This window comes from Mustela lutreola, chromosome 11 (genome assembly GCF_030435805.1).
Source record: "Mustela lutreola isolate mMusLut2 chromosome 11, mMusLut2.pri, whole genome shotgun sequence".
Lineage (NCBI taxonomy): Eukaryota > Metazoa > Chordata > Mammalia > Carnivora > Mustelidae > Mustela > Mustela lutreola.
In genome coordinates, this window is record NC_081300.1 from 61,300,978 (window position 1) to 61,328,434 (window position 27,457).

The 27,457-nt window shown below is 43.9% G+C and overlaps 2 protein-coding genes across 9 annotated transcripts in view; one reads left to right on the plus strand and one right to left on the minus strand.

Moving 5' to 3' along the window:
* Positions 1-16,372: 16,372 nt before the first annotated feature.
* Positions 16,373-21,809, minus strand: LOC131811039 (collagen alpha-1(I) chain-like). Its single transcript, XM_059139066.1, has 2 exons — positions 21,703-21,809; positions 16,373-21,406 (listed from the first exon to the last, which is right to left on the minus strand). Exons 1-2 carry the CDS (start codon positions 21,768-21,770, stop codon positions 20,005-20,007), a joined length of 1,470 nt encoding a protein of 489 aa, XP_058995049.1. The 5' UTR covers positions 21,771-21,809; the 3' UTR covers positions 16,373-20,004.
* The window catches only part of LDLRAD4 (low density lipoprotein receptor class A domain containing 4), a 417,129-nt gene continuing 410,538 nt past the window's right edge, over positions 20,867-27,457 (plus strand). For 4 of the 8 annotated variants that reach the window (XM_059139069.1, XM_059139067.1, XM_059139075.1 and 1 more), the window contains exon 1: positions 20,867-20,984. The gene's annotated coding sequence lies outside the window, so the exon portion shown is untranslated. Of the gene's footprint in view, positions 20,985-21,291; positions 21,428-21,885; positions 22,019-27,457 lie in introns of those variants that run through there. The other 4 variants (XM_059139071.1, XM_059139068.1, XM_059139072.1 and 1 more) reach the window with 2 other exon arrangements.

Sequence of the window (27,457 nt, forward strand, 5' to 3'; positions counted from 1 at the left end):
GGTTGCTGCCCGTGTTCTCCTCAAGGATTTTGATGGATTCCTTTCGTACATTGAGGTCCTTCATCCATTTTGAGTCTATTTTTGTGTGTGGTGTAAGGAAATGGTCCAATTTAATTTTTCTGCATGTGGCTGTCCAATTTTCCCAGCACCATTTATTGAAAAGGCTGTCTTTTTTCCATTGGACATTCTTTCCTGCTTTGTCGAAGATTAGTTGACCATAGAGTTGAGGGTCTATTTCTGGGCTCTCTATTCTGTTCCATTGATCTATGTGTCTGTTTTTGTGCCAGTACCATGCTGTCTTGATGATGACAGCTTTGTAATAGAGCTTGAAGTCCGGAATTGTGATGCCACCAACGTTGGCTTTCTTTTTCAATATCCCTTTGGCTATTCGAGGTCTTTTCTGGTTCCATATAAATTTTAGAATTATTTGTTCCATTTCTTTGAAAAAGATGGATGGTACTTTGATAGGAATTGCATTAAATGTGTAGATTGCTTTAGGTAGCATAGACATTTTCACAATATTTATTCTTCCAATCCAGGAGCATGGAACATTTTTCCATTTCTTTGTGTCTTCCTCAATTTCTTTCATGAGTACTTTATAGTTTTCTGAGTATAGATTCTGTGTCTCTTTGGTTAGGTTTATTCCTAGGTATCTTATGGTTTTGGATGCAATTGTAAATGGGATTGACTCCTTAATATCTCTTTCTTCTGTCTTGCTGTTGGTGTAGAGAAATGCAACTGATTTCTGTGCATTGATTTTATATCCTGACACTTTACTGAATTCCTGTATAAGTTCTAGCAGTTTTGGAGTGGAGTCTTTTGGGTTTTCCACATATAGTATCATATCATCTGCGAAGAGTGATAATTTGACTTCTTCTTTGCCGATTTGGATGCCTTTAATTTCCTTTTGTTGTCTGATTGCTGAGGCTAGGACCTCTAGTACGATGTTGAATAGCAGTGGTGATAATGGACATCCCTGCCGTGTTCCTGACCTTAGCGGAAAAGCTTTCAGTTTTTCTCCATTGAGAATGATATTTGCGGTGGGTTTTTCATAGATGGCTTTGATGATATTGAGGTATGTGCCCTCTATCCCTACACTTTGAAGAGTTTTGATCAGGAAGGGATGTTGTACTTTGTCAAATGCTTTTTCAGCATCTATTGAGAGTATCATATGGTTCTTGTTCTTACTTTTATTGATGTGTTGTATCACATTGACTGATTTGCGGATGTTGAACCAACCTTGCAGCCCTGGAATAAATCCCACTTGGTCGTGGTGAATAATCTTTTTAATGTACTGTTGAATCCGATTGGCTAGTATTTTGTTGAGTATTTTCGCATCTGTGTTCATCAAGGATATCGGTCTATAGCTCTCTTTTTTGGTGGGATCCTTGTCTGGTTTTGGGATCAAGGTGATGCTGGCCTCATAAAATGAGTTTGGAAGTTTTCCTTCCATTTCTATTTTTTGGAACAGTTTCAGGAGAATAGGAATTAGTTCTTCTTTAAATGTTTGGTAGAATTCCCCCGGGAAGCCGTCTGGCCCTGGGCTTTTGTTTGTTTGGAGATTTTTAATGACTGTTTCAATCTCCTTACTGGTTATGGGTCTGTTCAGGCTTTCTATTTCTTCATGGTTCAGTTGTGGTAGTTTATATGTTTCTAGGAATGCATCCATTTCTTCCAGATTGTCAAATTTATTGCCGTAGAGTTGCTCATAGTATGTTCTTATAATAGTTTGTATTTCCTTGGTGTTAGTTGTGATCTCTCCTCTTTCATTCATGATTTTATTTATTTGGGTCCTTTCTCTTTTCTTTTTGATAAGTCGGGCCAGGGGTTTATCAATTTTATTAATTCTTTCAAAGAACCAGCTCCTAGTTTCGTTGATTTGTTCTATTGTTTTTTTGGTTTCTATTTCATTGATTTCTGCTCTGATCTTTATGATTTCTCTTCTCCTGCTGGGCTTAGGGTTTCTTTCTTGTTCCTTCTCCAGCTCCTTTAGGTGTAGGGTTAGGTTGTGTACCTGAGACCTTTCTTGTTTCTTGAGAAAGGCTTGTACCGCTATATATTTTCCTCTCAGGACTGCCTTTGTTGTGTCCCACAGATTTTGAACCGTTGTATTTTCATTATCATTTGTTTCCATGATTTTTTTCAATTCTTCTTTAATTTCCCGGTTGACCCATTCATTCTTTAGAAGGATACTCTTTAGTCTCCATGTATTTGGGTTCTTTCCAAACTTCCTTTTGTGGTTGAGTTCTAGCTTTAGAGCATTGTGGTCTGAAAATATGCAGGGAATGATCCCAATCTTTTGATACCGGTTGAGTCCTGATTTAGGACCGAGGATGTGATCTATTCTGGAGAATGTACCATGTGCACTAGAGAAGAATGTGTATTCTGTTGCTTTGGGATGAAATATTCTGAATATATCTGTGATGTCCATCTGGTCCAGTGTGTCATTTAAGGCCTTTATTTCCTTGCTGATCTTTTGCTTGGATGACCTGTCCATTTCAGTGAGGGGAATATTAAAGTCCCCTACTATTATTGTATTGTTGTTTATGTGTTTCTTTGATTTTGTTATTAATTGGTTTATATAGTTGGCTGCTCCCACGTTGGGGGCATAGATATTTAAAATTGTTAAATCTTCTTGTTGGACAGACCCTTTGAGTATGATATAGTGTCCTTCCTCATCTCTTATTACAGTCTTTGGCTTAAAATCTAATTGATCTGATATAAGGATTGCCACTCCTGCTTTCTTCTGATGTCCATTAGCATGGTAAATTCTTTTCCACCCCCTCACTTTAAATCTGGAGGTGTCTTCGGGCTTAAAATGTGTTTCTTGGAGGCAACATATAGATGGGTTTTGTTTTTTTATCCATTCTGATACCCTGTGTCTTTTGACAGGGGCATTTAGCCCATTCACATTCAGGGTAAGTATTGAGAGATATGAATTTAGTGCCATTGTATTGCAGGGCAAACTTTTAAAACTCAATCATGCCACATCGCTCCCCCTTCAAAACTCAGCAGGAGCGTGTATGAGGATGCCTGCCCACAACCACCTATAGGGCACTGCTGTCAACTCCCACCCGTTGCCTGGTGGGGATACAGGGATGAAGAGCTAGGTCTTCTCATTTTTCAGGAGAGGCAGAAATGTCAAATTTTTATGTGAAATTGTTCAAATAATATTCTTTAAAATAACCAAGTTCAAATGAGACATGTCATTGGTTAGAGTTTGACTTCTGTTCATAGGAAGTAGTTGTAAATTTTTCTGGATGGAAAAAAGAGACAGAATGAGTGGGTATAAAAAAGATGAAATATTTACATAGTTTAGGTTTTTAAAATATTACTGTTGGTCTTTAAACCTTTCCCCTTGATACAGCTAGGGAAAAGTATGAAACAGTATGATTGGGACAGGTGGGGTAAAGGGAGGCTGGTGGAAGGCAAGCCCCCAGGGAAATTGGGATGTGTCAAGATTTCCAAAGGGAGGTGAGATTGAAGGGAGCCTTATGACAGCAGTCCTCACATCGTATTGTAATCACCAGGCACTGTCCATGTCTGCCATAAGGGATAAGATCAAAGATAGGGAGGGCAAATAATCCTGAAGGAGGACTGGATATATAGCCTTGAACTTGACATGAGGCTGTTCAGAAGAAGATGCTCCTTTTCCCAGCAATGACCAGTCAGACGCTTGACACTTGGCTCATTATGAATGCCCAGTATTAAAGCATCGATAGAGGTTCCACCAGTAGTTTAAAACAATTTTATTAGCTTTGACTATTTTTCCATTTAACAACATTACACTACACCTATAGGGGCACAAATCATATTTCAGTGTTAGGCCAGGAGAGGTGGCCACTGTGGGCAGCCGATTTCAAGCCACGGAGATGTGGCAAGAAGACAAGAGTCTGGGAGTCAGATGCCAGAAGTAGTGTTTGTATGGTATGTTCACATCCTTTACTATGTGTGAGACCCAAGGTTTGCTTTTAAGGATTAAATAAATCTGTAACTTCTTAGTGTGGTGCTTGTGTGCTTGTATGAGCTCAATAAACAGTAACTGGCACAGAATTATCTTGACATGATTGGCCTCTTTCTTCCTCTGGTAAACAAAGACTAATCTCAGAATTTCCAACTTCTACATTAATTTCTCACTGATACTTTGATATACTACTATAAAGAATATACTGTTGGCTACTGATACATCAACCACTCCACCTGCCTACAACTCACTGGGTCCTTAAGCATTTATAGGACTAAGATGAATTTTAGGACTGGTTTGGAAAGGCAGCTGCTTGCCCTGTATGATTATGGGAATAAGGAGGTTTATCCAAGAACACCTTTCCAATAAGCTTACTGATGCCTGAAAATTTAGAATGAGGAATTAATGTATTTAACTTTGTTTCATGTTAATTAATCTCCTTGGATTAAACCTGACAACCATTTAGTGTGAATGATGTTGTTAGTGCTTTTTCTAAAAAGGGCAGGGATGGGGAAATGGGTGAGGCAGGGTGACACAGGGGACAAGACTGTGATGCTGGTGTGGCTGATGCAATCTTTGCCAACGACATCATCCATTCTGGATGGTCTGGTCTGAGAAATCCCCAACTCATTGTCTCCCAGATTTAATCTGGACATATCTAGCCACTATCTGCAGGCACAGAATGTCCTGAAAGTTTCAGTCTCTGAGCTAGCTAGGACCTTAGTTATATGTTGTGGTTTTGTTTTCAGATTAAAGTTACCATTTACCACTATTTCTGTAAGTATGTCCTTTGGTATAATTTTTCTGGGAAGCAATGTGGTTTATATCAATCAAGAACTTTGAAATACTCTTTGATATATTTAATCAACTTCTAAAAACCTCTTCTAAAGAAATAATTAGAAATTCTGAAGAAATATGTAAACAAATGTTCATATTGGTGTCTACTTTTTATAGACACAAAAAAGAATGAAAGAAACATGATGTCTAACAGTAGAGGAACAGTTAGACAAATGATGGTACATCTATGAAATAGTAACCAGGATTTTAAAATATGTCACCAGGAATCTTAATGACTTGAGAGAAAAAAATATATATATAAATTGTGTTATATTAGAATTAATTAATATTTTATAATATGTTATATATATTTATTATAATGTATATAATATAATATATGTATTATACTATAATGTTAAGTGAAACAAAGCAGGATACAAAGCAGTGTGCAATATCATCTGTGTTGAGAGGGCTATTACTTCTCCGTACAGCTACTGGGCTTGGTGCTGATTTCATGCCTAGAATGGATACAGGGACTGATCAAGATTTAAATATGGCCAACATGGTTGGAGTACATGTCTCCTATTCTTGCCTAAGCAGTGTTCCTCTTACCTTCATTTGCCCTTAGAAACACTCTTCTCTGTGGAGCCAATTACACAAAGGTCAATGCAAAACTCAACCCTGATCAATTAGTGCACCCCATTTTCCTGCTTTTGGTGATTGGGTCTTGGGTGTACATGTGGTCAGCCAGACTAGAGTTCTCCCAGGACCTTGTGATAGATGCACTTTTCCACTGGGGGTGTGAAACTGCTGGCAGGAGGGTAGGCTATAGCAACTGGGAGCCGCTGGTACCCTATGGAAAGGTTCTGACTGAGAATCAGACCCAACTGAAGCAGCAGAGATGGAATACGGCATGGAAAGAATCAGACAGATAGAACTATGGCATTTTCCTTGGAGACCTGGCTTCAGACCTGCCTTGAAATTCCCTTGAAATTCACAAATAAGGTGGGCCCCCAAATTCCATTTTCAGTGTTACTTTCCCTTTTCAAATGCCTTATCATTTGCCAACAGAAGAATCCTCTTGAGGGGCGCCTGGGTGGCTCAGTGGGTTAAGACTTTGCCTTCGGCTCAGGTCATGATCTCAGGGCCCTGGGACTGAGCCTCACATCTGGCTCTCTGCTCAGTGGAGAGCCTGCTTCCCCTTCTCTCTCTGCCTGCCTCTCTGCCTCCTTGTGATCTCTCTGTCTCAAATAAATAAATAAAACCTTAAAAAAAAAAAAAAGAAGAATCCTCTTGAAAGAGGAATTTGGGGGTTTAGATGCTTGGTTGTAGGCTATTTGTGGTTGGCTGCTAAAGTGAACTCATAGAGTCTTAGTCTGCGATAACCAGACTACCATGTGCAGGAAGGTGACCTACCTGACTTAACTGGTGAAAACCACACGTGGCATTGGGCTGGGTGTCGGGCACCAAACTGCAGGAGGGAGCTGATCAGCCAGGAGGAGAACAGCCAAGGTGCTGAGGGAACTCAAGCCCACAGCATATGAGAAATGGTTGGAAGAACCATGCTATCTACAGAGGGAAAGCAAGGCAGGCAGGAAAGCTGCTTTTCAGGTAGGGATTCATGTAGAAGATGTCATCTTGCTCGGGCACAAGAGCTGGGACAACCGGAAGAAGCCTTCTTGGACCCTAGTCTTAGCTCAGTGCAAGACCTAACTTTCCAAAACTCAGCATGGGCCACAGGGCTGCCCAAGAATGCAGCGAATTTGTGAAGAGTTGGAAAACCACTTGGCAAGAATGTAGTTGAGAGATTTCTGAGACTGGTTAACCTTCAGGGCACTTCCCCAGGGATTGTAATATTCTATAAAAATGTCAAGCTATTGGCTCTTTCTTTAACTGAGATTAGTTGGCAGCTAGCTGGGAACTAGTTGCCTGCTTAACATTTTTGGCCTAATCAGAGGTTGGCCTTGATTCTAAATGTTTTTTAATCACTCCTTCAGTGGCCAAGTGAACTGAAGGGAGGGTCTTGCCCCAAAACACTGAAACAATGAGTTGTGGTTTCCACCATTCTTCACAGCCCTTGCTGTTTCAAATTACACTTACCTGTTTTGACTTTCCAATGTTTTCCCTGGGTGAGAGCACCATGGCCATGGTGAAGTGGGCTCCCCTGAGATTTCACCTGGAAAAGGCAGGATGAAGCTAGTGGGCACTATAACAGCCTAAAACACATTTTGCTTGTTTTGTTTTAATGGTATCTCTCTTCTTTCTGAGCTGTCAAATACTCCCATGGGAAATTCAAGTCCAGTGAGGATCGTGATTTTGATTCGTAGTTCTGATCCCAGTGCCTGGCTCAGAGCTTGGCACATATATTCCCTGAATGAAAACATGAATGGTCTTTTTTTTTTTTTTTTTTTTTTCCTTTTCTGGTCTTAGTTCCATCCATGTTGTTGCCAATGGGATGATTTCAATTTTTGATGGCTGAGTAGTATTCCTTTGTATATTTATACTCATCTTCTTTATCCATTCATCTGTGGGTGGACATCTGGGCTCTTTCTGTAGTTTGGCTATTGTGAACATTGCTGCTATAAACATTGAGGTGCAGGTGCCCTTTTGGACCACTACATTTGTATCTTTGGGGTAAATACCCAGTAGTGCAATTTCTGGGTCATAGGGTAGTTCTGTTTTCAACTTTTTGAGGACCTCCATACTGTTTTCCAGAGTGGCTGCAATCAGCTTCTGGTGCATTCCTGGCATTCCGACCAATAGTGTAGGAGGGTTCCACTTTCTCCACATCCTCAGCAGCATCTATCATTTCCTGACTTGTTAATTTTAGCCATTCTGACTGCTGTGAGGTTGTATCTCATTGTTGTATTGGTTTGTATTTCCAAGAGATGTAGCGATTTTTTTCATGTGTCTGTTGGCAATTTGTATGTCTTCCTTGGAGAAATGTCTGTTCGTGTCTCCTGCCCACTTCTTGATTGGATTATTTGTTTTTTGGGTGTTGACTTTGATAAGTTCTTTATAGATTTTGGATCAGTCTTTTATCTGATATGTCATTTACAAATATCTTCTTCCATTCTGTCAATTATATTTGGTTTTGTTGACCGTTTTGCTGTGCAAAACCTTTTTATCTTGATGAAGTTCTAATAGTTCATTTTTGCCATTGTTTCCCTTGTCTTTAGAGACGTGTCTAGCAAAAAGTTGGTGTAGCTGAGGTCACAGAGATTCTGCTTGTGTTCTCCTCTAGGATTTTGATGGACTGATTCCTGTCTCACATTGAGGTCTTTCATCCATTTGGAGTCTATTTTTGTGTATAGTCTAAGGAAATGATCCAGTTTCATTCTTCTGCATGTGGTTGTCCAATTTTCTCAACACCATTTGTTTAAGAAACCATTTTGTTTTTTCTATTTCATATTCTTTCCTGCTTTGTCAAAGATTAGCTGACCATAGAGTCAAGCGTCCATTTCTGGGTTCTCTATTGTGTTCCATTGATCTAATTGCCTGTTTTTATTGCCAATACCATGCTGTCTTGATGACTACAGCTTTGTAATACAGCTTGAAGTCCAGAATTGTGATGCCTTCAGCTTTAATTTTCATTTTCAACATTCCTTTGGCTATTCTGTTTTTCTTTTTGGTTCCATACACATTTTAATATTTTTTGTCCCACCTTTGTGAAAAATGCAAAAAATGCTAATGGTATTTTTTCTTAAAAGATTATTTATTTATTTATTTGACAGATAGAGATCACAAGTAGGCAGGCAGAGAGAGAGGAGGAAGCAGACTCTCTGCTGAGCAGAGAGCTTGATCCCGGGCTCCATTCCAGGACCCTGGGACCATGATCTGAGCTGAAGGCAGAGACTTTAACCCACTAAGCCATCCAGGCACCCCACTAATGGTGTTTTGATAGGGATTACATGGACTGTGTAGATTGCTTTGGATAACAGACATTTTAACAGTATTTGTTCTTCCAAAGGAACATTTTTCTAATTCTTTGTGTCTTCCTCAGTTTCTTTCATGAGTATTCTATAGTTTTCTGAGTAAAGGTTCTTTGCTTCTTTGATTAGAGTTATTCCTAGGTATCTTATGGTTTGGGGTGCCATTGTAAATGGGGTCAACTCCTTAATTTCTCTTTCTTCTGTCTCATTGTTAGTATATAGAAATGCAATTGACTTCTGTGCACTGATTTTATATCCTGAGACTATGCTGAATTCCTGTATCATTTCTAGGAATTTTTTGGTGGAGGCCTTTGGGTTTTCTATATAGAGTACCACGTCATCTGGGAAGAGTGGAAGTTTGACTTCACTAATTTGTATGCTTTTTATTTCTTTTTGTTGTCTGATAGCTGAGGCTATTTCCAGTACTATGTTGAAAACAACAGTAGTGAGAGTGGACATCACTGCCATGTTCCTGACCTTAGAAGAAAAACTCTCAGTTTTTCCCCATTGAGAATCATATTTGTTGTGGGCTTTTCATATATGGCTTTTATGATATTATGGTATGTTCCCTCTAACCCTGCACTGTGAAGAGTTTTAATCAAGAAAGGATGCTGTACTTTGTCAAATGCTTTTTCTGCATCTATTGAGAGGACGCTATAGTTCTTTTATTATTTTCTTTTATTATCGTGGTGTAACACATTAATTGATTTGCAGATGTTGAACCACCCTTGCAGCCCAGGAATGAATTCCACTTGGTCGTGGTGAATAATCCTTTCAGTGTACTGTTGCATCCTATTGGCTAGTATCTTGGTGAGAAATTTTGCATCCATGATCATCAGGGATATTGGCCTGTAATTCTCCTTTTTGGTGCAGTCTTTGGTTTTAGGCTCAAGGTAATGTTGCCTCATAGGATGAGTTTGGAAATTTTCCTTCCATTTCTATTTTTCAAAACAGCTTCAGGAGAATAGGTATTAATTCTTCTTTACATGTTTGGTAGAATTCTGCTAGGAGTCCATCTGGCTCTGGACTCTTATTGGGAGACCTTTGAGTGTTGTTTCCATTTCCTTGCTGGTTATAGGTCTATTTAGATTTTCTATTTCTCCCTGTTTCAGTTTTGGTAGTTTATATGTTTCTAGAATCCCTCCATTTCTTCCAGATTGCTTCTTTTGTTGGCATATAATTTGCTCATAGTATTCTCTTAGAATTGCTTGTATTTCTTTGGTGTTTCTCCTCTTGCATTTGTGATTTATTTATTTGGGTCCTTTCTCTTTTCTTTTGATAAGTCTGGCTAAGGGTTTATTGATCTTATTAATTATTTCAAAGAGCCAGCTTTTAGCTTGGTTGATCTCTTCTGTTGTTGTTGTTTTCTCTATCATTGATTTCTGCTCTAATCTGTATTATTTCCCTTCTCTTGCTGGATTTAGCCTTTGTTTGCTGTTCTTTCTCAAGCTCCTTTAGGTATAAGGTGTATTTGAGACTTTCCCTGTTTCTTATTTGTTATATACTTTCCTTTTGGGACTCCCTTTGTTGGATCCCAAAGGTTCTGAACTGTCATGTTTTTATTTTCGTTTGCTTCCATGTATTTTTATTAATTCTTCCTTAATTTCCTGGTTGACTCATTCATTCTTTAGTAGGATGTTCTTTAACCACCATGTATTTGTGTTCCTTCTAATTTTTTTTTTCTTGTGGTTGGCTTCAAGTTTTAAAACACTGTGGTCTGAAAATATGCATGGTATAATCTTGATCTTTTTGTATCAATTGAGACCTGATTTGTGATCAGTATGTGATCTCTTCTGGAGAATATGACATGGGCCCTCGAGAAGAATGTATATTCTGTTGCTTTAGGATGAAATGCTCTGAATATATCAGTGAAGTCTATCTGGTACATTGTGTCATTCAAAGCCCTTGTTCCCTTGTTGATCTGTTTAGATGATCTGTCTATTGCTGTGAGTGTTCAAGTCCCCTACTATTATTATATTATTATCAATGAGTTTCTTTAATTTTGTTATTAATTGGTTTGTATATTTGGCTGCTTCCAAGTTAGAGGGCATAAATAGTTATAGTGATTAGATCTTCTCATTAAATAGATTCTTTTATTATGATATGTGTCCTTCTTCATCTCTTTATACAGTCTTTGGTTTGAAATCTAGTTTGTCTGATAGAAGGATGGCTACTCTGACTTTCTTCTGATGTCCATTGGTGTAACAAGTGGTTCTCCACACCCTCACTTTCAGTGTGGAGGTGTCTTTAGGTCTATAATGAGTCTCTTGTAAGCAGCATATTAATGGATCTTTTTTTTTTTTTTTAATCCATTCCAATACTCAGTGTTTTTTGATTGGAGCATTTAGTCCACTAACATTCAGAGTAACTATTGAAAGATATGAACTTAGTGTCATTGTATTACTTGTAAAGTGGCTGTTCCTGAAGCTTGTCTTTATTCCTTTCTGGTCCTTTTTGCTTTTGGGCTCTCTCCCCACTCAAAGGAGCCCTGTAATATTTTTTGCAGGACTGGTTTATTGTTCACAGATTCCTTAGTTTTTATTTGTCCTTTATCTCTCCTTTTATTCTGAATGACAGCCTGGCTGGATAAAGTATTCTTGGCTGCATATTTTTCCCATTTAGCACCTTGAGTATATCATGCCGTCCTTTGTGACCTGCCAGGTCTCTGTAGACAGTTCTGCTGCCAGCCTATGTGACTACCTTTATAGGTTAAGAACCACTTGTCCCAAGCTGCTTTCAGGATTTTCTCTTTACCTGTGAAACTTGCAAGCTTCACTATTTTATGCTGATGTGTTGACCTATTTTTATTGATTTCTGAGGGTTGTTCTCTGTGCCTCCTGCACTTGAATGCCTCTTTCTTTCCCCAGATTAGGGATGTTCTGACCTATAATTTGTTCAAAGAAATCTTCTGCCCCTCTCTCCCAGTCTTCCTCTTCTAGGACCCCCATTATCCAGATATTATTTTGCTTTATGGAATTGCTGAGTTCTCTAAGTCTCCCTTTGTGATCCAGTAGTATTATTTCTTCTTTTTAGCTTCCTTACTTTCCATCATTTTAACTCCTATATCACTGACTACTCTCTCTGCTGCCTCATTTATTGTCATTTTTATAACCTCCATTTGGGACTACATCTCCTACTAGCATTTTTAATTTTGGCCTGACTAGATTTGAGTTTTTATTTCTATAGTAAGGGATTATCTAGTGTTTTTTATGCTTTTTTCAAGCCCAGGTAGTATCTTTATAATCATTATTTTAAATTATAGTTCAGAAATCTTATATCCATATTGATTAAAGCCCTGGCAGTGAGTACTTACCTCCTGTTCTTTCTTTGGGGTGGATTTCTCCATTTTGTCAATTTGTGCAGAAAAGAATAGAAGAAAGAAAATAGAAAAGAAAATAGAAGAAAGAAAATAGAAAAGACAACAATGACAACAGAAAAAACACCAAAACACACTAGAAAAAAACAAAATAAAATAAGGAAAACAAACAAACAAACAAACAAGAAACAAAACAAAACAGAAAAGTAGATCCTGGGTGTATTTTGGTGTGCTTGTTACAAGAAACTAGATCCCAAAATAGGAAAGAAAGAAAGACTCATATATATGTGTGTGTGTGTGTATATATATCTATATACACATATATATAAAATAAAATGAAAAATTCAAAAGTAAATATATATATTAAAATTTTAAAAGAATTAAAAAATTAGAAAATCAAGATGGGATTGGGAGGGAGACAAACCATAAGTGACTCTTAATCTCACAAAACAAACTGAGGGTTGCTGGGGGGAGGGGGTTTGGGAGAAGGGGGTGGTATTATGGACATTGGGGAGGGTATGTGTTTTGGTGAGTGCTGTGAAGTGTGTAAACCTGGTGATTCACAGACCTGTACCCCTGGGGATAAAAATATATGTTTATAAAAAATAAAAAATTATATTAAAAAAAATTAGAAAATCACTGAAAAAATAATACTGAAAGACTTAAGAATAAAAAACAAAAAACAAATCCTATATACTGTTTTCCCTAAGAGCTGAAACTTTGCCACCCTCTATGATCAGTAAACTTGCTGGGAGCCAGCAGTTTGTGCCAGTCTTCTGGAGTAGGGGCCCAGAATGGGAAAGAAAGAAAAAAATATATGTATGTATATACATATATACACACAAAATAATATATACATTATATTTATATATACACACACAAAAATAATAAAATAAAATATAATTTTATTGCTCTGATTCTCAGGTTCCCTTACCCTTGTTGTGCTGATTCTTAAGTGCCCTTGCCCTTGTGGAAGTGTGCCTTACTAGCCAGGGTGCCAGGCTCTATGTAAGTGACTCCAGATTCTACTATGTGACCCAGTTTACTCCCTGAAGGCTTTCAGCACCGAAGGGGGGATGAATGTGGTTGTGTCCCACTCTCAGCCCCAGAACTGAAAGTTTTCAGTCCCCCCCATTCTTCAGTGAGCCCTCACAAAAAAGCAGCCAATCCCTCTCGTCTCCCTGGTTTCTGTCCAAACTCTGTGTTTACCTACTCTGTGAATGAGCATTTTTATCTCCAGTACACAACTGAGTTTTAAGGTTCAAATTTTGCAGACTTCTGAGGTATGGACCTGCACTGTTCCTCCTGGGGGAGGGAAGGGGTCTCCCCTTGCTTCTGCCTTTTTTTGGGCCCCTGTTTGGAGAGTGGTTGCAGGACCTGGCAGTGGTTTGCAATTCATGGCAACAGAGAACAGAAAGCCGACACTTAGATTTGTTGTTTTTAGCCAGGTTCCCTGCTCCTATGCCTGGGAACTCTGCTGTACTCAGGCACTCCTGTTCCTCTTATGACTCTGGGGATCCTGAGACCATACTGTCCCACCTAGGATTCCACTGCACTTAGCCCCCTTAAGTGCCTTTAAGCCAAGGACATCCCCCACTGTAGCAGACTTCTAAAAGTTCTGATTTTGTGCCCTGCTACTTATAGTACTTTGTGGTAGCCTCCTTAAGCCGGCTTCCTCCCCTCCACTGTGTTCTCTGATATATCACCCTGGATTCAATTCTCCGCACCTCCTACCTTCCAAAAAGTGTAAGTCTCTGCACCTCCTATCTTCCAAAAGCTTTTCTATTTGTAGAATAGAAGTGTTTCTTTTCTCAGATCTCTGATTGATTTTGTAGTGTTCAGAATACTTTGATAACTATCTAGCTGTATTTGAAGGACCCCACGAACTTAGGGTCCATCTCTCCCCAGCCATCTTAGCTCCTCCCCTGCAATATTAAACTTTTTAAACTACTCTGTGGTCTTCTGTCATATGAGTTTACCACAGTTCATTTATTCTTTATCCACTGAGGGACATTTGGGTTGTTTTCAGTCTTTTTCTTTTTCTTTCTTTCTTTTTTTTTTTTTTTTAAGATATTAGGCTTTATTTATTTACCTTTTAAAGATTTTATTTATTTACCTTTAAAGATTTTATTTATTTATCTGAGAGAGAGAGAGAGAATGAGAGACAGAGAACATGAGAGGGGAGGGTCAGAGGGAGAAGCAAACTCCTTGCTGAGAGGGAGCCTGTTGCAGGACTCGATCCTGGGACTCCAGGATCATGACCTGAGCTGAAGGCAGTCGCTTAATCAACTGAGCCACCCGGGCACCCCATAGTCTTTTTCTTTTTAATATTAATGAATAAACTGGTATGAACATTCTTGTACTTACATTTTGGCAGGCACGTGCACACGTTTTTCCTGTGCGTTCTTGGGAGTGGAATTGCTGGGTATGCAAGTTCTAGTTGTTTAACATCCTTGTGAACATTTCAAATTGTCTGTCTTCTAATGCTTGCCCTTTCAGTGGGTGTGCTATTTCATTACAGTTTTTTTTAAAATTTACATTTTCCTAATGAGTTGAGTACATTTTCATGTGCTTATTGGCTATTTAGTACCTTCTTCGATAAAGTATCTTTTCACCAATTTGCCCACTTTGGGGAGAAACACGGTTCCTTAAAGAAAGCTAGATTGAGGTGTTATGTTCTTCCCATCAAGCAAAGAGAGGGAGAAACACAGGTGTGTGATTCTTAATCAGTCAGGATTAGATCATAAGACTCTTTGTAGGTGACACAGAATCAGGATTTATAGGCAATAGTGCGAAGCCCATGGATGGCTATTGAATCTGGACCTGGCAGGCCAGCAAGTTGGCAGGAAAATGGATCACAAAGGGACTGAGAGGAAGAACAGACTAGCACACACTGGGAAAAACTGGAACCCATGAAGACAAACATATAGTGGTTGTCTTTTGTCCCTTCAACGTCAGTGACACAGGCAACCTGAAGAGCCTAGCACCTTTTATCCCAGTGCTACTGCATACTCTACCTGACCCAGGATCCTAAGGGGACAAGGGGACAGAGAGAAAGCAGGTTAGGGACATGTGTGGGCTTCACGGTGCCTTTTGCCCTATGCTACGCTTCAGGAGTACTAGCTACTGCGTAGTTCCTCTGACAGCATCTCTGACCTGTATTTTATTTTTATTTAATTTTATTTATTTATTTAATTTTAAGTAGGCTCCATACTGGGTGGAAGCCAATATAGGGCTTGAACTCATGACCCTGAGATTAAGACCTGAGCTGAGATCAAGAGTTGGACCCTTCATTGTCTAAGTCACCCAGGCTCCCCACATCCCTAACCTCTGTTCAAAAAAAGATTAAGGGGCACCTGGGTGGCTCAGTCGTTAAGCGCCTGCCTTCAGCTCAGGTCATGATCCCAGGGTCCTGGGATCGAGCCCCACATTGGCCTCCCTGCTCGGTAGGGAGCCTGCTTCACTGTCTCCCACTCCCCCTGTTTGTGTTCCCTCTCTCTCTCTCTATGTCTCTCTTTGTCAAATAAATAAATAAAATATTGTAAAAAATAAAAATTAAAAAAAATTTTAAGAAAGACAGTCTAGGTGATACACACAAACTTTAGCATTTCATGAAATGGATAGTTTCGTTTTGGAGAACTGCAAAATGGGGGAAAGGCAAGAAGCTTTCATAGGGCAGAATATAAAGAAGAAGGAAGAAACAAATGGGAAAGACCTGACTGGCTTGTTTGGGGCAAGAAGTCCCAGAGCTGACTTGGTAGTTGAGGACTGGCTGACCAGATATACTACAGTTCAGGTCAAGGAGATGAAAGTTATCTAAGTTTCCTGTTTGCTGATGGGGGCACCTAAGGCAGGACCTTGGGCCCTAGAAATTTATTTGAACCCCTGGAATCCCATAGGAAGAGAATTCTAACATGGATCCAGCATGGCTAAAATGTCAGGGTCCAAAATCACAGAGAGAGCCTGTCTTTGCTGGCAGGGAAAAGGGCTAAATAAAAGCTAATATGTATGGACATTTTGGGCCATGTACTGTGCTAAGTCCTGAACTTGATAGCTAATACCCTGGTAGGGAGCTGCCTGGACCAGGTTTAGGGAAAGCCACGGAATAGGGTGGGGTGGCAGCAATCATTTTACACCCAACTTTTGGTCCTGGATCACATCCCCAAGGCCCAGGGAGGTATCAGTGAGCCCTGAGATGCCCTGCCCCTGTGTGGGTTACTTGTGGGCCACGTAGGTGCCAGATGAGATAGAAGCCAGGGCAGAAGCTGTGGGCTGCTGTGACCTTAACAGACCGAAGGAATTTTAACTATACTTTAATAGCTGTAAATGGTTTGAAACTACACGTGTCATTACCTAGGAATGGTTCCATCATTTCTTTTTAAGATTTTATTTATTTATATTTTTTTAAAGTAATCTCTACACTGAATGTGGGGCTTGAATTGACACCCCCCCTAAGATTGTCACAGGCTCCACTGAATGAACTCACCAGGTACCCCATTGTTCCATCATTTTTGCGAACTGATGTAGAGACCCTATACAGAAGAATGTTTGGATGGGTAATCTTCGAAGTAGTCATTTACACTTTTTTCCTGCTGTATTTCTCCTTTGCCTTTGCCCCACCCCCTTCCCTTCACGGAGAAAGAACAGATACTGGTTTTGTTGTTGTCTTTTTCAGGGAGAGTATTGCAGCAAGGCTGAAAGCAGAAGTTGCCTGCAAAACATTTTCCTTTCTGTCTCTGATGATTTTAAACCAGAGGGGAGAAGACTATTCCACCTCCAGATATGCCTCTTGGGCATAAGAATAATTTTAGGCTGATCATTAGTTTTTTAAAACAGCAGGCGTGAGAGAAGCTCTGAAAACCAAGCAGAAGTTACACTTTTGTATGAGACATTTACACGTTAGAAGGGAAATCTCCACATGTAAGGGTGTCTCTCTCTGTACTAGGAAGAGAAGGGTGACTCTGAGTCTCCAACTTTTCGAAATGAAGAAGGCAAGGACTTAACTATGCATAACAACTCTACCCTGTTTACTGCACTTTTCCTGGTCACCTCCCATACCTGGTCTCCAGGTACCTACGTCTTTTATCTTTAGTGGAGATATTATTTAAGGGCATGGCTTGAGCCATTTCAGAGAGTTCCTCAGTTTTCATGGGTCTCTTTCATGGACATGGGGGGCTGGCATGTTACTAAATTTTTGTTTTTCTCTCATTAATCTATCTTTTTATTACAAAAGTGTCTTAGCCAAGAACCTAGAAGGGTCGAGGGAAAGTTATTTTCCTCCCACACAAAACCTACACCCATAGAAAAGTAAAATTTGTGAGTCCTGGAGCAGTGGGGAAGGTAGCGTCCCAAAGAAGGTAATCTGTATGTAGATGGGGACATGGCCAGCCTCACTACAGACCCAATGAGGTAGGAATTATTATCTCTGGTTTACAGACTGAAGTCTGAGACAGACTGATGGTGCAGAGTAACATGAGGAAACATGCCTATGACATCATTGAGAAATCGGGACAGATCCTTGTCTCCTAGAGCTGAGCTCATCCATGGATTCTGGTCCTAAGTATTTATCTAGACTGGGACTCTCACTTCCCCAGCAGAACCTGCAGTGCAAGCTTTTTGTTCTTACTTCCTCCTCTCCATCTCTTATTTTTTTTAAATACTTTTAATTTTTTTAAAGATTTCTTTTATTTATTTGACACAGAGAGAGATCACAAGTAGGCAGAGAGGCAGACAGAGAGAGAGCGGGGGAAGCAGGCTCCCTGCTGAGCAGAGAGCCCGTTGTGGGGTTCGATCCCAGGACCCTTAGATCATGACCTGAGCCGAAGGCAGAGGCTTAACCCACTGAGCCACCCAGTGCCCCTTCATCTCTTATTTAAATTAAAAAGTACAAAGAGTAGTAAGGATCATTTGAGATAGCTTAAATGTCATCGAAATGTTATGCATGACCTCAAAGTAACAGAATTATGTTCTCTGATTCACATGTATTTTGTGGTCATTTGGGGCCCTTGGGATCTTTTTTTTTTTTTTTTTTTCCCAACATTTTTTCATTGTGGTGTCTAAATGTGGTGTCTCTCCTGATGGGACGAGGGCTCCCAAATGTGGAGCAATGATCAGGGTAGAAGCCGGTGACACTGGCAATGAAGGAATTCACCTGAGGCAGAGCAAAGGAGACAGGAATTTATTGACTATACTGCAAGGGAGCACTGGGCAGGATAGCAGAGGAGAGGCTGTCTGCAAGGGGGCAGTGGGTAGGGGCTGTTTTTCTTGGGAGGGAGGGTCAGAGGTGGAAGGAGAGAGATAATCTTAAGCAAGCTACACCCAGCGTGGAGCCCCATGAGGGGCTGGATCTTAAAACCCTGATATCATGACGTGAGCCAAAAATCAAGAGTCAGATGCTTAATGAACTGAGCCACCCATGTACCCCATGCATGGGGGACTGTTTATAAAGGGGGAAGATGAAGAAATATGGCAAAGTATGGAATTTTCCCCTCTTTTGGCAATGGTGCCTGGTGGTGGTAAGTAGCCCATTGGTCAGATAGGCTCATGGCTATTTTGAGCTGTGGGTCAGCTAATGGACCTGTGTGTATTCAGCCAATTGGTTGCTGAGGGCCCTTTCTGTACTCCATTGCTCAAGCCTGCTTGCCTAAAAGCAGCTCCACACTCATGTTTGCCCTTCCTATTTCTGTCTGTTTAGATGACTGATCTTCTGTGGAGTAAGTATTGTTGGTATATAACAAACAACAGGTAAAATGTAATTGGAATTATACCGAGAAAGAATTTTCATGTCCCACTCCTTGAAACCAAGAGTCAGATGCTTAGCTCCACTGAATGAGATAGCCAGGTACCCCATTGTTCCATTGTTTTTGTGAACTGATGTAGAGACACTATACAGCAGTATGTGTCTCATTTAGAAGGAAAAAGTCATTTCTCTTTCTGCCCCAAGAGGGCAAGAACAGTTTCTCCAACCTCAGAGCATCTAAACTGCTATTTATGTGGTATGCGTTCATGATCAAGAAATACAAACTAGTAAGTGTATGCTTGTCACTATCTGATAACCTGTATTAAACAATTAGTTCATTGCTCATTTAATAAAAGTTTACCCTAGCAGCCAGATTTACCGTTGTCTCTGTAGTCTAAATGCACCTCTGTTGGTCTGGGATCTGGGCATTCTCCTGACAGAGAAGAGATGCTACCCATTGCTGTAGGGGCTGAGTTTAACTGAACTGGATGTCAAAGCTACTGTAGGTAGGTGGCAGTATGGTTCAATTCCCCACTTTGTGTGTAGCCAGTTAGGAATTTTAAACCCATCTCTGCCGTCTGCTGTCAAGTTACTAAATCTTTTAGAGCCTCAACTTTCTCATCTGTAAAATGGGAAAGCATTGGCTGCCCCAGATATTGTATTAAATAAGACAATCTACTTAGTAGGGGACTTGACACAATAAATGGAGACAGAACAAATTCTATGCAGCAATTACCATGAGAGTAGAAGAGAGTGGAGAGCTCTTTAAAGAAAGCTGAATTAAGCCAACATTTCACTAACTAAAATGTTACTGACAAATTATTCATCGATTTCAAAAGATTCTCTTCTCTGACATTATGGGAAGTTGAAAATTAATTTAATTAGCTGCACCTCTCACAGATCCTGCCTGAAACCCCAGGTTAGTGTATTTTGGTATGTCTGCAGGGGGTTTACTTTGGGCAGAGGGGAATAATCTAATTTTGGTGACTGTAATAAAACTGGGTTAAAATGCCGTACGCTAGGGCAGTACCCAAACTCCTTGGCAGCCAATGCTATTACTTCTGGAGGACAAAATGCATACATATTGTCTGCACTCTGGCGGAGTTCAAGTCCTAAAGGGCCTTGAGAGGAGGAGAGATGTAGGTCCTTCAAGGAGAAAGGGTCGTAACAGGAAGAATCCAGCTAACTTTATAGTAGGGAGCCATTGCCCTCATAAAGGATGGGGACTCTTTAAGGGGGGTGACCACGTGGTCAGGAGCAGCCCAGTGGGACTGGCTCAGGGAGGATTCATCGGTCCCACTACGTGTCCTGCAGCCCTACTGTGTGTCTCGGGTCTGCTGCCCATTGGGCGCACGGAACAAGTCGGCCTGCTCTCCGGAGACCTTCCTAGCCAGCCAGCCGTGGCAAGCCGGCTCCTCCCGGCGCGCCAGCCAGCCAGCCAGCCGTCTCTCCGCACTTGGAGTTCCCTGTCCGGCCGGCGGTGGGCGCGCGCCCCACGAGGCCCGAGCCCGCCGCCTTGTGCAGAGCCGACCCGCCCCGCCGAGGCTTGGGGTCCCGCGGCCTCTGCGCCCGCACGCCCCCAGCTCCGTGCACGCAGCCTGCAGAGGTTGGTGCGGCTCGCGCACTCGGGGTCGAGACCGGCCCACCTGCCGGCAGCACGGCGGCCCCCGCCGCCCCCGCGGCCTGGCCGCACGCCGGGTCCCCGCCGCGGAGGGGGATGGGGAGGGAGGAGAGACTGGAGGAGTTGGAGACAGACACAGCCTCGGCGAGCACAGTTACGGCTGGAGACAGACGGCGGCGGGAGGCGGAACACTCCCCCCCTCCGGCGACGGGAGGCGGGACACCTCCCTCGGCGGCTGCAGCACCGTCTCCCTCCTTCCCCCTCCTCCCGGAGGCTGCGGGCCGGGCCCGGCGGGACAGGCAGGCGATTGCGGCTGGCCCTGCCCGACCCGCGCGCCGCCGCGGCCGGCCGGGGATCCCCTGCGAGCCGGGGAGGAGCCGCCGCCGCCAGACAGGCTGCGAGTCTCTGGGAAAGTGAAAGGGGGGCGGGGAGCGCGGGGGAGGCCCGGGGGTAAGGTCCCCGGCTCTTAAAGAGACCCGGCGCACCGCGCCGCGCTCCCCGCCGACCCGCTGCGCGCCCCCCCCGCCGCGGCGGCCCCGCATCCTGCGCCCCTCCCCCGCGGCCAGCAGGGCCGGTGGCCCGGCGGGCCGCAGTGCGGGCGGTCCCCCGCCTCTGCTCCAGAGGGACGGCCGCAGGTGAGTGCAGATCCGAGGTGGCTGTTGTGGTCTCGGCGTCTGGCCCAAGTTCAGCGCGGCGCTGGGGCGGGAAGGGGGGAGGCTGGGGAGGGCAGGGGGCGGAGGACGCGGGGACAGGACGCTCCGGGAACGGGACGTCCGCGAGCCTGCGCCGTCGGCGGGGGCGGGAGGGAGCTGCGCAGCCCCGTGAGTCCTCCCCAGACCGGCGAGTCCCCCGGAGACGAGTTCTCCAGGTCTGAGGCTGTGTAGCCCGTGGGCACGGCGGTGTCCTGGGGCGCTCGCCCGGGGCGCGTGTCGGGAGGGCGACCCGGCACTCCGAACCGAGCCGCCGCCGCCTCTGCTTGTGTGCTCTGCTGGAGGAACGCTGCCGACCTATTTCTCGGTGCCCGGCGCGGGGTGTCCTGCGGTTGCAGGACCTAATTCTGCACCGTGGGGAGGCCGGGGTAAGCGCCACGGTAACTGCCCAAACTGAGGTCTCGGTTCCCAGGGGCCTGCCAGCGAGCCACTGCAGGCGGTGGGGTGGGGGGTGGGGGTACTGGAGGTCAGCGGGAAGCGGGAAGATCGTGCAGGACCTTGCTGGGGAGTTTGCGGGAAGGAAAAGGGGCGGAAGCGGGCCGTACTCTGAACCTTGCATCCGGCTGCTGGACAGCCCGCAGCCCGCGGCTCCGCACCCCAGGACCCCGCAGGTCGCGCTCCGCACCCCTGGGGCCCGCCTCACCCGGCGTCTGCCCGGGTCCCCCAGCGCGCGTTGACGTCGGTCGCGGGGCCGCCCGCAGCTCCCGGCATTGGCTGGAAGTCGATTGTCTCCCGGCGGTTGCTGTTACACTCAGGCTGGGTCTCTGAGCCCCGGAGGAAGCAGGCGTGTGTTGAATTTCTCTTTGACCCTTAACGGTGGAATAAACAGGAAACGACGAGCACCCAGCCCGGGCTCAGCACTTGCCTTTGTTGTGGGGTCCTCTTTGCACAGTGACGAGGAGGCGTCCCTGGGACCCCTGCCGGGTGCGCCGCCCGGAGTGGCGTTGGGGGCGAGCCGTGTAAGTACGCGGCTGGAAGACAGTGGGCTCGATTCAGGTTAATTTGCTGGGGTGGTGGAGAGGGCATTTGCTTGTTTCAAAACTTTTTTTTTTTTTTTTTTTCCCATTGGAAAAGGAAGTCTTGGCTTCCCGTTGAGGCAGAGATTTTCAGGAGGACGACACTGAGCGTGGTGGGTGGGTGGCACCTGGAGAAGACGCGTCAGGCTGTGCCCTCGTTCCCGGTTTAGCTGGCGGAGCACCGTGCAGCCTGTCTGTCAGAACAGCGAGAAACTCTTTAAAGCAAGAACGGCTTCCTTGCTCCTAGCCCTGCACGGGAATGATTACTGAGTGGCGTTGGCCACATAAGCTAGCTTAATTTTTGTTTTCCCCAAAGAGTCTTTTAATTAGCTAGGATTGTGTAATTTTCATTTGCTTCTTTTCTCTTTCTCTGTGTCTCATCTATTACCTTCTCTTTTTTTGCAATTACTTTGGCTTCGATATCCCCAGGCCCTACTTACAGTTCAGGGCTGCTTTCCACAATGTCAATTAATTACTGTGATAAATATTCATTGATGACCTACTGTGTGCTAGGCATTGTAGGCTTCGAGGTGAGATAAGCTATTAGAGGATGTTGAGTCTGAGAGTTACTTTAAGTAAGTTTCTTGCAGTGGAGGTGGGTAGAGATGGTCAGCAGCCTTGGTTCTTAAAAATACATAGGTCCCATGGCTGGCATGGAGGTTGGTGCCTTCCTTTACGGCTAGTACTATGAAACCTCCTTTTAAGATGGCCCTTTCCACTTGTTTGGCTAGCTAAGAAAGATATTCTTCCACTTGAATTTTGCCTGGAGCTTCTGGACTGAGCTTTGCATTGACAAGGAGTGTTCTGTAGAAACTGCCATTGCATCAAGCCATGTTCTGCATTTTGTATGTGACTATTTAGTTCTTTCTAGTATTTATATTGAATTTCCTGTATATCTGTATATATCTGTATATATATCTGTATTTGTATATCTGTATATCTGTCTTTGTGCTCTGCACAGTTCTCTTGCAACATATTCTTTATGTTTGGTAAAGGATCATAATGTCAAATTTGAGTCATTACATAGACAAACGAATAGATCTGAATATTGCCCATCCCATGCACATTTATTGAATTATAATATTTGGTTTCCTATCAACTCTTGAATGCTATTTCATGGCCCTTGCAAAGCAGTGCTTTTTACAACATGGGTAAATGCCTCATGATCTTTGAAAGCTTCATTCTTTTAAGAGCTTCACTTTGCAATTGACATTGAACACACTGTTAGGAATTAGGGCCAAGACTGTAAATGCCGGTTAGGATGTGCTGTAATGGAGTTGTAGCTCCTTCCTTCCTTGTTTTAAAAAGACTCTTTTAATTTCTTAACATTCTTCTGTTGCCCTTGGAAGAGTTTGCCGTCACTGGCCATGGTTCTGGTTCATGTAGGTTTCTGTTTACTATGGAGAAGACTTTTCCCACAGGGTTTTAGGACGGTCTCTTGAATCCTCTTGGGGGCTTGGTTTGCATGACCACAGTCCTGCAGAGGAATCCAGCCAGGGCCACCTGCTTATTAAGGGATTTTGTACCAATTTGTTGGCACATGATTTGAGAATCAAAGCCCCGCACCCCCCCCACCTTTCCTCGCCCCCTGCCATAGTATATACATACATAGACAAATATTTCCCCCCAACTGCTGACAGTGTTCTAAGAATAGTTTTCTTGCCTGGCGTGCTGAGAGCAAGGACCCATCTGCAGAGGTGTTTACAGTTTGGGACTGTGCTGTAGTCTTGGTTGACTTAGCAGCCTGCCAGAGTAGTCTTGTAGCTCATGGGACGCCGTCTGTTTTTCATCTGGGCTGCTGGAGGGGCAGTTCCCAGCTGGACAGGGCATCAGAGAGAGCTGAGAATGACTTTTGCTCTATGAGGGTAGTTTCTGTCCTGATGTCAAGCAGAGACCCTTCGGCTCTGTCTGGATCCCTTTGCTGTCACCTGGCTGTCAGTCACCCATGGTCTAGGCTGGAGAGGACTGTTCTGTGTAAACCCAAACTCTCGGGGCTGGGGCAGGGACACTTGGTTGTGACACTTGCTTGTCCAATCTCTTTGGTTGTTCTTGCCCTATTTCTTTTCATGTTTAATCATCTAGACTTAAGGAGTTCCTATGACGTGCCTGTCCTTTTGGGTGAGAGTTAGTAGAGGAGCAATAGCTATAAAAAGATTATTCCATATTAACCTGGAAAGTTTTTAGAAATGTTAAACACACTTGATTTAGACACAGAGCTACTAAATGCAAACAGTAGCAAAAACGCCCTGTAGTCCCGTCTTGCCCTTTTGCCGCTTCTTCCTCTTTCTCCCTTCCTCCCTCTAGTCCGTCCATCCGTCCATCCGTCCATCCGTCCTTCCTTCCTTCCTTCCTCCTCCCTCCCTCCCTCCCTCCCTTTCTTTTTATCTCAGAAAACTCTTCTGGAAGCCATTATTTTCTGGTGTCAGAGTGACTTTCTGCCTACATGGGATTCTTTAGTCTAGAATTACACCTTGACCTATATTATGGGTATGCATGGAACGTGAGTCTTAAGTTTTAAAATAGGAACATAAAGTTTCTCTCTACTATTTGCAAATTTAGGCCCAAGACCTACCACTTTTTAAGGAAAACTGGTGTGTGTGTGTGTGTGTGTGTGTGGCGTTATTCGTTTCACTGTTAGGCAGCTGGAGTGAACAGGCCCCCAGGACCTGTACTATTAATTGCTACAGAAATATTGGATTCCTATTCCCAGTGACTATTGTTTTTTCCTCTGTCATAGGAGGAATTGAAAATAGTGTTTGTGTTGTCTCATATCCATGTGAGATGGATTGTTTTTCTTTGAATTTCCACTCAAAATGGCACTTTGGCCTTTTAAGCTGTTTTTGTGAGGACTTTTCTTTCCACTAGGCTTGTTTTCCAGATAGGTCTTGGAAATTACGAAGAACATAGCTATAATTTCTCTCTTGATTGGCAGCTGAGAGCTTTCCTGAACAAAAATAAGGCTACACTGTGCCAAATGGTTGACTTTTCTAGAATAAAAACTCTAAAGGGTATGCAGAAAGTCCTCTGGTTAATATATTGGCATTCCCAGAACCCACTAAAACTCCGGCTGCCTGCCAGACACCACTTAATGAGGACGCAGAATGTCTGGCTCAAATCCCCACGAGCAGAAGGGGGTGGGGAGCTGATGTCCACACCCTTTATTAATTTTTAATGACTGTACTTTTGTTTGGCAGATTTTGCTCTGTACCCCCCTCACGACTGACCCCCACCACATCGCTCCTCCCCCCATCCGTTTATTTACTCATTTACTTGGCATCAGAAAAACGTTGAGACTTTCCAAGGTTAAGAATCCTGCTGAGGGATCACTTCTGTTTGTGTCGGTGCTTTTGTCGTTGCTTTTCTTTCTTTTTCTCTCCTCCCAACCCTTTTTCAGACAAGGAAGAGAGAGGAGGAACAGAAAAAGAGATGACAACTTTTTCTCTATTTTTTTTTTATGATGCTTTATTGTCTGCTGGAAGAGAACCATTTATGAAACTTTAAGTTTGTCAGACAGTTTATATGACAGTGCAAGTTGGTGCTTGCCAAGCTCCAGACAGATTGCTAATGTTACATGACAGGGATAAATGAATTACCGCTGTCTGCAACACGCTTGCACTGCAAACGCGCTCTGGAGCCGGCGTCCGGGCGCTGCGCACCCAGGGAGCCTGCTGGCTGTGCAGCTGGGAGGAAGGCCTCTCTGCCTCTTGCCTAGAATTCTGTGACTTGGTTCGGAAATGAAAAGGGTGTGTCTCTCGCTTTTATTTTTGGCAGGGCTGCAGGGTAGCAGAATGGACGGAACAGCTGTGTGTCCTTCGCGTCACTGGGCAGCTCTGCCCCCTTGCCCTGCCCTTCCCCTCCCCCTCTGGCCCCACCACATTCTTCCCTCTGCACCAGGGGGCATGGCACCTAGCCTTCCTCCCAGAGACCTGCTGTGGACAAAACTAAACGTTGTTCTCAGCGGCTCAGACCTTTAGTGTTCCCGAAGCCAAGTTTCAAGCTGTTTACAGTTGCGTTCTTTCTGCAGGTGCAGACATTGAGAACAAATTGTCTGAGATAAGTGTGTGTGTGTGTGTGTGTGTGTGTGTGTGTGTGTGTGCTGCCCTGGGAGGGGGCAGAGTGGCACTCCTTGGGCATAATGTACTTTCATCTCTGGCAATTTGGATAGTCAGCTGGCAGAGTGACAGGTGTAATGAACTTAATGGTCTTGCTCTAGTTGTTAGCGGACACACCGCTCATATTACAAAGCCACCTCCTAAGTTGGGCCCTTGCCAAATGACTTGCTCTTCTCCTTGCAGACGAGATTCAGGGCCTGCACTACTCCAGTGACGTGAAGGTCAGGAATTAGTGGGTGTGAGCAAACATCTGTGTGTCCTCAGCCACATGGTGCCTAAATGGACCTCGAATTTCTCTTTAAAGTAAAAGCGTTGATTCATCTCGCATGCATCCCATCCACCTCGGCTGGTCAGTCCTCCATGAGAGGTGTGGCAAGGGACCCTCTGTGTAGGTGTGTGGACTCTTTATCCCTGGGGTTTGCAGAATGGCAGGCTTCCTGCTGGGCCTTGTCAGTTCTCAGCCCGCCACCGGCCACTGATCTCCAGAGATGGGCCGGGCCTGTGGCTGGTGGAGGCTCCACCGGGCATTGTTTTCATTGTCTGGGGCCCCAAGGGCCTGCAACCTCCCCAGAGCTGGGGAGGGGATTTCCATAGTAAAATCTCATAGCTTCCAGAAGGCAAGAGTGGAGAGTCCACGGCAGGAGGCCAGGCTGCTTTTGGAAGGGCTCCTGGACCTCTGGCGGGCCCGCCTCCACTAGGGCACTTGGTCAGAGAATAGTAGCAGTGGTTCCAGACACTTGCAGAGTGCTGACTGTATGCCAGGCTCTTCTTAGTGTTGCACATATATGAACTAATTTCGTCCTCGGTGCAGCCCTGTGACATCTGGACTGCTCCGTCCCCAGCTTGCAGGAAGGCAGCGAGAAGCCTGGGAATTACCCAGTCACTCCTCTTGTAAACAAAGGGTGGGGTCCGACACAGCCCAGGTGTTCTCTCACTTGGGGTCTGGGCTGGGACTCCAGGCTGCCCGAGGTCAGCCCTCAAGCCAGAAGTTCTTCCTCGGGGACCTGTTGGTGGAGCTGGGTGGAGGAGGACAAGTTGGGCAGAGGAGGACGGTGCCCTTTCTCTCTGGTCCCGGTCCCAGAACAGGTCCCAGTGACTGCTCAGCCAGCAAGGCCCTTTCTTCTTCCTTCCTGCTTTTATCTGTGGCTCTGATTATGGCCCCCTCACCGCCATTCCCCATTCTTCTTTCTAGCCTCTGCTTCCTGTTCGTGTCACACTGGTGACAAGGCTGTTGGTAGCTTTGTTTTGTCCATCTCGAACCTTGAGTCCC

Bases quoted from the DNA above. Each gene is read 5' to 3' on its own strand.
- LOC131811039 (XM_059139066.1), bottom strand. From the start codon at position 21,770: ATGCCGGGAGCTGCGGGCGGCCCCGCGACCGACGTCAACGCGCGCTGG. The intron at 21,407-21,702 runs GTGAGGCGGGCC...CCCACGGTGCAG, and splicing joins GGGACCCGGGCAGACGCCGG to AATTAGGTCCTGCAACCGCA.